The sequence below is a fragment of the Trachymyrmex septentrionalis genome, unplaced genomic scaffold (assembly GCF_001594115.1).
Source record: "Trachymyrmex septentrionalis isolate Tsep2-gDNA-1 unplaced genomic scaffold, Tsep1.0 scaffold126, whole genome shotgun sequence".
Taxonomy (NCBI): domain Eukaryota; kingdom Metazoa; phylum Arthropoda; class Insecta; order Hymenoptera; family Formicidae; genus Trachymyrmex; species Trachymyrmex septentrionalis.
In genome coordinates, this window is record NW_017304395.1 from 40,546 (window position 1) to 49,624 (window position 9,079).

Consider the following 9,079-nt stretch of genomic DNA (forward strand, 5'->3'; position numbering starts at 1 on the left):
ACACACACACACACAACATATGTACATACAGGGTGGTCCATTTAAGTCGATCATCTTGAATATTTCACATATTTTAATAATATAAAAAAATATTTCAAATAAAAGTGAACTAGTTTCGAGGACGTATTTTGAGGATTACGTTGTTTTTGTTCTAGGAGGAGTCAAGAAAATATGAGACATCTCAACTTTTTAAAATGGATTATGTGCAGATTTTTTTTAGATAATATTTTAGATTTCTCTAGTTATTCTGCATATAAGACTATTAAGATAGAGATATTAAAAAACCAATTTTACACTTTATTCTGACACATTTTGACATGTAACATAAAATATCTCGTAAATTATAATTTTTTGGCAACTATGTCCTAATGTGTACAGAAAACACACAGTTATTGGAAAAATTATGCAATTTACACTGGGCAATTACGTATTCTTTTAAATACATAGCAATTCATTATTCTGTGCATAAAAGTATTAGAGTACAGTTGCCAAAAAATTAATAGTTTACAAGATATTTTATATTTTATGTCAAAATGTGTCAGAATAAAGTGTAAAATATCTCAAACTATTGGTTTTTTGGTATCTCTATCTTAATACTTTTATATGCAGAATAATTAAAAGAATCATAATATGTAAAAAAATGACATAATTGTATTTTAAAAAGTGGAGCTGATCCTCATATCTTTTTAGATTTGCGGAAAGAAGCCTTTATATAAAAAAAAACCACGTGACTAAAATATGTCCCTTTCGAAATTATTCCACTTACATTTGAAACATTTTTTTTTTATATCATTAAAAATAAGCGAATTATTCAAAATGTTTGATTTAAGTAGACTACTCTCTCTCTGTGTGTGTGTGTGTGTGTGTGTGCGCGCGTGCGCGCGCGCGCGCGCGCGTGTGTGTGTAATTTTTACAGCTTATGTATTATATGTATATGGGGTACGTTTCAATATTTATTGTCACTTTTGAAGCTTCATAGCATATGTTACACACACTATAGATTTTCATTGTCGGCAATGAACATCGGAATACTGTTTTAAAAACTATATTAAACAATTAGCAAACATTTCGAATAAAGTTATTGATTATGAGAATTTATTTATATTCAAAAAAAATAATTTCTTCGATATATTTTTTATTTGAGATGTCAGATTTGGAAATAATCGCTGTAAAAGTTGACAATTACAATTATATGTTAAAACTGATGAGATTTATTTGTAATAAAAATTGATAAATATTTCTTTTTATTTATTACAGGGCACTGTAGCTTTGGTGACTGGTGGTGCTTCTGGGCTAGGACGTGGCACTGTGGAAAGATTTATCAAGCAAGGTGCTAAAGTAATTGTTGGTGATTTACCTGCTTCAAAAGGTAAAACTGTAGCCGACGAATTAGGAGAAGCTAATGCAGTGTTTGCACCTATGGATGTATGTATAATGTTTAAATATTATTATTATAATGTATAATTGTACAATCTCTCATCAAATATAATCTTAATATATAGAACAGAATACATTTTACAATCTTTAAATGTGTTCTTTATTAAATTATTTGTCAGAAAGAAATTTTGATCTCTAGCAATGTAATACCTATACATAATGGGACCCCAAGCTATCGATTGAGCTTATTAAAAATTTCGTCCGCCTAATTATTTGTTATATATGACCGTAATGTACGTTTCTGATCAACTTGATAGTTCAAGTAAAGTTATACCTGCACCCAGTATGGATGCATATATTGGCGCGAGACACTACCATGTCTCTTGATTTAAAACGTTAAATTATGTTACCCAAATTATAATTATCCAAATTAAAAAATTGTAATTATTTGTTCTTTTTATATATCATATATTCTTATCTCTTATTATCTCTCTGTTAAATACTAAAATACACTACCATGTCTCCTGATCTTATTAACTTTCTTCAAGGTAACTTCGGAGTCTGATGTCCAAGCTGCTCTTGATCTTACAAAACAAAGATTTGGTAAGCTTGACGTTCTCGTCAACGCCGCTGGTATCGCCGTAGCCTTTAAGACATATAATAGTAATAAAAAACTTCCTCACAAACTGGAGGACTTCGCTAAAGTTATCCAAGTCAATACCATTGGTACTTTCAACGTTATTCGCCTCGCTGTCGGTTTAATGATTGAAAATTCTCCTAATCAAGATGGTCAAAGAGGTGTAATTGTTAATACTGCAAGTGTCGCCGCTTTTGATGGTCAAATAGGGCAGGCTGCTTATTCTGCTTCAAAAGGAGCAGTCGTAGGTATATATATTTTTATTTTATTCTTTTATAATTTATTATTTAGATACTATAAAGAGTGTTTCAGAATTAGTCATCAGTTATTCCACAATACATATAATTGTATAATGAATGCAACTTGCAAAATAAGAAGCTGAATATTTAAAAAATGATTAACTTGCATATCCTCATTAAAGACAATATTCATAGTTGAGCCTTATATTAGGTGTAGTAAAAAGTCATCGCGTTTTTTTAAAAGACATCTATCAGTAAAAACCGCAATTACTTTCTTACCAACAATATAAATATATCTTAATAGAGTAAAGTTTCAGCTTTAAAAATCTCTTTTTTAAATTATACGATACGACAATTTTTAATGGAGTTATGAGCAATTAAAGTCAAAATAATTCTTTTATTTAATCCGCGATAACTCAGTAATCAAAAGTCGTAGGAATATTTAAAAAAAACGATTTTGTAGGGAAAGTATCAAGCTTTCACGATATGTAATCGAAAATTTTCTCAAATTCGTTTTGGACACGTTACAAATCCACAAAGTGAGAAGAAAATTTTTCGTCTTTTTCAGCTCGTAGTTTTTGGTATGTAAAAATTATCAAACTCATATAAACTTAAAAAATGTGATAAGCTTTTAAAAGTAGAGATTTCAAGCTATAAAACCCTTTTTTTTTAATTTGAATTTCATTCATTATTGACGAAGATATTGTATATACAACTTTGAGCTAAAAAATACGCGGACTTTTTACTACACCTAACATTTAAAATTGTCTTAAATACAATTTTAAAATGTCATGAATCAATTAGAGAACCATATTAGCATCTTAAGATATTGCTTAAGATGGTCTTAAAATAAAAACAGACTATGAACGAACTAAGTCCAATATAATTCATAGTTAATTCTTATATTTGAGACTGTTTTAAGTACAATCTTAAGATGTCATAAGCCAATCAAAGAGTTATGTAGTAGCATTTTAAGACATTACTTAAGACAGTCTTGAAATAACAACGGACTATGAACTACAACCCTAAGACTTTTTAGATTGTTTTGAGTTTTGAACAATTAAGTTTTTACTTATAATTCCAAAACACCTTGTATATAATCTTATTCCCTTTATGCTTATTATTACTTTCCTCTATTTTATTTTGACAATAAACTTTATTCTTTTTTTCCTCATTTTATTTTTTATAATTTATACTTTTTTTATAATTTTTTATTATTATATAGGGATGACTTTACCTATCGCTCGTGATCTTTCCAAGGATGGAATTCGTATCGTAACAATTGCTCCAGGACTTTTTGATACTCCATTATTAAAAACGCTGCCAGAAAAGGTACGAATCTTTTTGGCAAAAAGTATACCGTTTCCTCAAAGATTGGGAAATCCTGATGAGTATGCCATGTTAGTACAACAGATCGTTGAAAATCCATTACTAAATGGGGAGATAATTAGATTGGATGGTGCTTTACGAATGCAAGCTTAAAGGACTATTAATTTTTTTCATACTGATAAAATTACAGTACCGAAGATTTTTTTCGAATCTCTTGATCTCTTTTTGTATACACATATACACACACCCACATACACACAAAGAGATCAAATTTGAGAAAAATCATATATATAAATGTATGTGTACAATAAAACTTTAAACTTTTCTATAATCTTTTATTCTTGGGATCCTCAAAAATTTTTTCGTAAACGTTTTCCTTTTTTTTTTTAGAATGTAAAATTTTTTGTGTTCTAACGATATATATAATTGTACATAATATTGAGTGAAATAAACTAAAAATGTTTAAACACAAATAAAAGAGAAGAATGCTATTTTTCGATCAAAACGAGCCTCGTTGCTCAGTAATATTCATATGTGAATACATAAATACAATTATCAATTCTACAGACTGCTGATTCGGTTTATCGACTTGAAACATACTGATAAACTGAAATAATAATTCTTTAACGACTCTAACAATATCGTCCAAACTATCTTTACTTCGATTGTTAACTTTCATTGTTTTTTGCCTCGTAACAAATGTTTATCCAAATATTGAGTTTGCCCATTTCGAGAGTTTACCCATTTCGAGATTCTTGATAATCTGGACGCACCCTTAAATTGTTGTATGTACAAAACCTGCAAATTGGCAATGTAACGATATCGTTATAATCGTTAAAGCCTATTCTACAATAAGGACGCAAAGGATCGTACCGTAATAAATGAACCAATCATGGCCGATTATTTTTTTCTTATTCTACTGTGATTGGCCAATTTCTTATAGCTTATGACTTGTTGTCCTTGTAAAACAGGTATCAGAATAGGCCCCTAAATTCATTGCTCGATGATTTTATTGTGTGTGTGTGTGTGTGTGCGCGTGCGTGCGTGCGCGCGCGTGTGTGTGTGCGTGTGTGTGTATCTATATGTGTATATATATCTTTAACGAAATAAAAAGTTCTCACATTTAATTTTATTGAATATACATATAATGAAAACTATTCTGTGTAAATAATATTGAGATTTCCAAACATTTATAAAAAAAAATACAATCTTTTGTGCAACATTATTCTAATTTATAGCGTCATTACAATTTAAATGTTTAGAATTGTGATTAATCTTAATTTTATTTACAATTTTTTGTTCTTATTTCCACAGCTATATATTCGATCATAACATTAAAAATTATTTGAATTTTTTTTGTAGTATGCATTGAAAAACATTGGTTTTTTGACATATAAATTTTTATACACTTTATTATAGATTTTTAATATGTTGGATAAAAGGATAAAATGAACACATATGAAAGATGAGGAACATTGAATGAATAGTCCTTTTTACATGCAACACCAGTGTAATTCCTTTAAAATGTATGTCTTTTATAGTACACAGGTATCGACAATTCTTTCTATTATCCCATTTCACTGTACATCATTTCCTACGAAAGAAAACCTCTCCCTTTACCCCCTTTATTAGCTTTATTAACTTAAGAGTTTAACCAACTCATTAAAGCTCAATTTGTCCTAAGACAAATTATAATGTTTCTAATCTTGTATTAATCAGTCAACACAAAGAGAAATCTCGTTGACCTTATATAAAGTTTTACATAAAGTCTTGGTGATCTTGTATATTAATTTTTCTACTCTTCGTAACTATCCTGATTTTAATTATCTGTTTATTACCTTTAAATTATTCATTTAACTTAATCATTTTTTTTTTTTCGATTAATTTGCTAAATCATTTCTTCTTCCTTTCATGATGTTAATAAATCAGTGTGATAATGTAATTTCACAAATAAATCTTTTTTTTCTATGATTCTGACTAGTTAATAAAGATAATAACACACATTTTTTTTTTATTATTTTGAAAGTAGTTGCGATTTAAAGTTAAATTTCATTCTGGTGCCTTCGTGGGCTTTAGGCACACGAAAATAATTTTTATGTTTATAGCCATAATTTAGACAGTCTTCAGCACTTGATCTATTAACATCCATTACTCGAAAGATAGTTCAATCACAATTTCAATCATCTTTATTTCCACCACTATTCGATCACCATAAGAACCTTATGAATTTCAGATAGAGTCTTAGTGTGAGTTTAATACAGTTAGTCTTTTTTGCCTAGCACCTCAGGTGATCGCCAGAAGTCTAGCAAGTGTCGGAAGTTGTCGGGGTGGCCGTCAGGCAAGATAATTCTGCCCTTGTGGACCCCGGGGCCTAGTCAGCCCTAGGCGTTCGATTCCTTGAGCGATTGCAATTTTTCCAGTTGGTCCGGCTGCAGCTCATCTGGAATGCTGGCTCTTCCTCCTACCAGCATTTTTCCTGGCGCAATTTCCTCCTCTTCCATAACCTCTGTGACTTCTTCTGTCACTTCTACCACTGTTCCCCTCGATTGAGAATTTTCGTTGGTGCTGGGACCAGATGTTGATTCTGCTTCGCTTCCAGAACTACTGCTGATTGGAAACGGTGCCGAATCGGCTGGAAGTTCGTCAATTGTAGACTTTTCTTCAGCTTCTTCCTCTTTCTCATCCAAAATAATGGTTGGCTCTTCTTCTTCTTTACATTCGCTTTCATTCAGATCCGAAGCCGCATTTGAAGCTTCAGGCTCGGTTTCGGAGACTTCTGCAGACTTCGCCGAGCTTTCTGGAGTTTCTTCTACTCCGGGGAAAGAATGTTCAGTCTCTTCCATCGGAGTTGCGGCTGTAATCACAATCTGAGCCACTCCAAGACCGAAGTCGTCCTTTTGGCTAGCAGATTTGAGATCTTCACCAGATTTAGGATCCTTTTCCGTCTATGAATCAAATAAAGTTTTATTCTTGACATAAAGTAATTCGCTATAGCTTTATATATAAATCATGTATTTGATATTGCGCTACATTAATAGAATATTTCATATAAAAATAAAATTTTGTTTTGATAGCAAAACCAGAATTATTAAAACATAAAAAACATTTATAAATCTATTAAACGTTTGATAGAAATAATTGCATGCTTTTTGTAAAAAGAAAAAAAAAACAAAATAAATTATCTAATATCTATAAACGATCTTTTTATACTAATTTACCTTATCAACCGATTCATCTGATATCTCCACGACTGTGCAGCAAGTCACAATGTTTTATAGATTAAAATGAATAATACCTACTATATTTTAACTATTATCATAGTCTACATTTCGAGAATTTTAATTTAATTTGGAAGCTCACCTAATATATCTGGCGTTTCATCTAACTTCTCGTCCCCAAATTGTGAACCGTATTGATCCTTTTGGTCTTGAGACAAATTTATCATGAATCCGCTATCACCATTCACCATTGGCTTTCCTTCTTGCGATTCTATAAAACACATGCAATAAATAAATAAAAAAAGATATATATATATGTATATATATATATATATATATATATATATATATATATATTCTTTCAATTTTATAAGCAATATATACAAAACGTTTTAATAACTATTATCACCTTAAATATCTTCAAATCTGTAAGATTCAAAGGAAAATTTATATAGCCAATATTGTACGGAACAAAAATTATCGCCATATACTTAATAGTCCCCTTTGTACCGTGCAACTTTGATTACACAAATTTTCCTCTGAATTGTATACATTCGAAGATATTTAAGGTGATAATAGTTACTGAAACACCTTATATGAAAATAATACGTATAAGTATGTATATAATAGTTGTGTAATTACCATCTATTTGAGCAAACTCATCTTCTAGCAAAAATTCTGGCGCAATTTCTGGTGGGGTAAAGACTGGTGGCGCGGAACTCGGTGGTGTTACATTCTCCTAAAATAATAAAAAAATCGTATATCACTTTTCTGTTACAAAATTAGTTAAATATAAATTATTATTTGATTTATTCACAGAGGTAAATAATAATATCAATGTGAGCCGATACGATTGATCATGTGTAACGAAACGCATATGTTAAATAACAAATTATAGACGTTTCAATCCTTGGTATTTGCGTCATCCTTAGTATATGAATATTTATTTAAATTTATTAATATTTTGCATTACAATGTGATAAAAAGTATGATATATTGTCGCTGAATCATTGTTAAATTGTTGCCCAGAGATAAAAAACTTCAATGTCGTTTATCGTATTTAATCGAATACTGAAACCAACAATTTAAATATTTAATTGAAATATCGAATCAATACTATAAAATTGACGTAATCACAATGTGTTAAAATGAAAATAAAATTCATCATAAATCGAAATAATGATTTATATATATATAGCTCAGTTTTACGTTCTGCAACCATACCTGTATAATTTTCTTACTCCATATAAAATTATACGTGTTTAGGTAGACATGGCTGCCTTCGTAACCATCCAAAAGGTATGGGAATCATATTTTTCAATAATTAATATCGATTAATAGCTCGAAAGACACGTGCAAAAGTGTAAACATTATTTTAAATGCTTAATTTTGTAAAAGGTTTCATACACTGTTAACACTCACAAAATGAAACGTTATGTTTTATTTACCAGAGTCATCTCATAATTATTATTACTTAATCCTTATCGATTAATTAAAAAATTAACCATATTATTGCCTTCTATAGAAAATTAGTAGAATATGTTTACACTTTTGCTCGTCACTGTATTTCAAATTTAATTTAACAATGTGAGACAAATCAGTCAGACCGAGAGACGATTACAAACGAGAATTCATGAGCACTCGTCTGATATTAATAAAAAAAAAACAGAATCTTCTTCTGTAATCTCTGATCATCGTATCAATTATAACTATAATTTTAATTGGAAAGATATGAAAATTGTAGACACCGAACCATCTTATAACAAAAGACTAATTTCTGAAATGATCATTAAGAGACAAACTCAGGGATTAAAACAAATTGATACGGATTCTTTATCGGATATGTAACTTCTTATAATCGTTATTCCCCTTCTAACTCCTTATTAGATTCCCCCTTTCTTTTACTTCTTCTAATTGTGAGTGTCGTAGTCTCCTTTTTTGTTTCAACAGTCATTTTCAATCGACAACTATTAAAGTTAAAATCACTTTAAATCTGTGTTCTTTTACTGCAAAATTGCTCAATACTTATTAGTTTTCACAAAATTGTCTCTATTACATTTCTTGCGATAAATTGCAGCCTATTGACCAGGTATTTTATATTATTTTAATTTATTATGACATTTCTTTATAACACATGGATCAATAAGTCCCGAGACTAACCCAGAAATGGCGCTCGTAGTAAACCAGTAACCACGTCTTTCTAGAGTACTAACCTTTGCTTGAAACGTGTCAAAATTTTAAGTCGATCGGACTAGAAACAGCTGAGTTATCGAGGTTAG

General features: G+C 29.9%; 2 protein-coding genes across 2 annotated transcripts in view; one reads left to right on the forward strand and one right to left on the reverse strand.

Annotated features, from left to right (window-relative positions):
- The window catches only part of LOC108756339 (3-hydroxyacyl-CoA dehydrogenase type-2), a 4,532-nt gene extending 714 nt beyond the window's left edge, over positions 1 to 3,818 (forward strand). The window contains exons 3-5 of the mRNA XM_018500084.1: positions 1,258 to 1,425; positions 1,926 to 2,262; positions 3,479 to 3,818. Coding sequence (XP_018355586.1) covers positions 1,258 to 1,425; positions 1,926 to 2,262; positions 3,479 to 3,735 — 762 coding nt within the window. The 3' untranslated portion in view covers positions 3,736 to 3,818. The remainder of the gene's footprint in view (positions 1 to 1,257; positions 1,426 to 1,925; positions 2,263 to 3,478) is intronic.
- A 1,578-nt stretch (positions 3,819 to 5,396) lies between these two features.
- The window catches only part of LOC108756342, a 30,570-nt gene continuing 26,887 nt past the window's right edge, over positions 5,397 to 9,079 (reverse strand). The window contains exons 24-27 of the mRNA XM_018500088.1: positions 7,443 to 7,539; positions 6,943 to 7,071; positions 6,801 to 6,832; positions 5,397 to 6,527 (exon numbers count right to left, since the gene is read on the reverse strand). Coding sequence (XP_018355590.1) covers positions 5,964 to 6,527; positions 6,801 to 6,832; positions 6,943 to 7,071; positions 7,443 to 7,539 — 822 coding nt within the window. The 3' untranslated portion in view covers positions 5,397 to 5,963. The remainder of the gene's footprint in view (positions 6,528 to 6,800; positions 6,833 to 6,942; positions 7,072 to 7,442; positions 7,540 to 9,079) is intronic.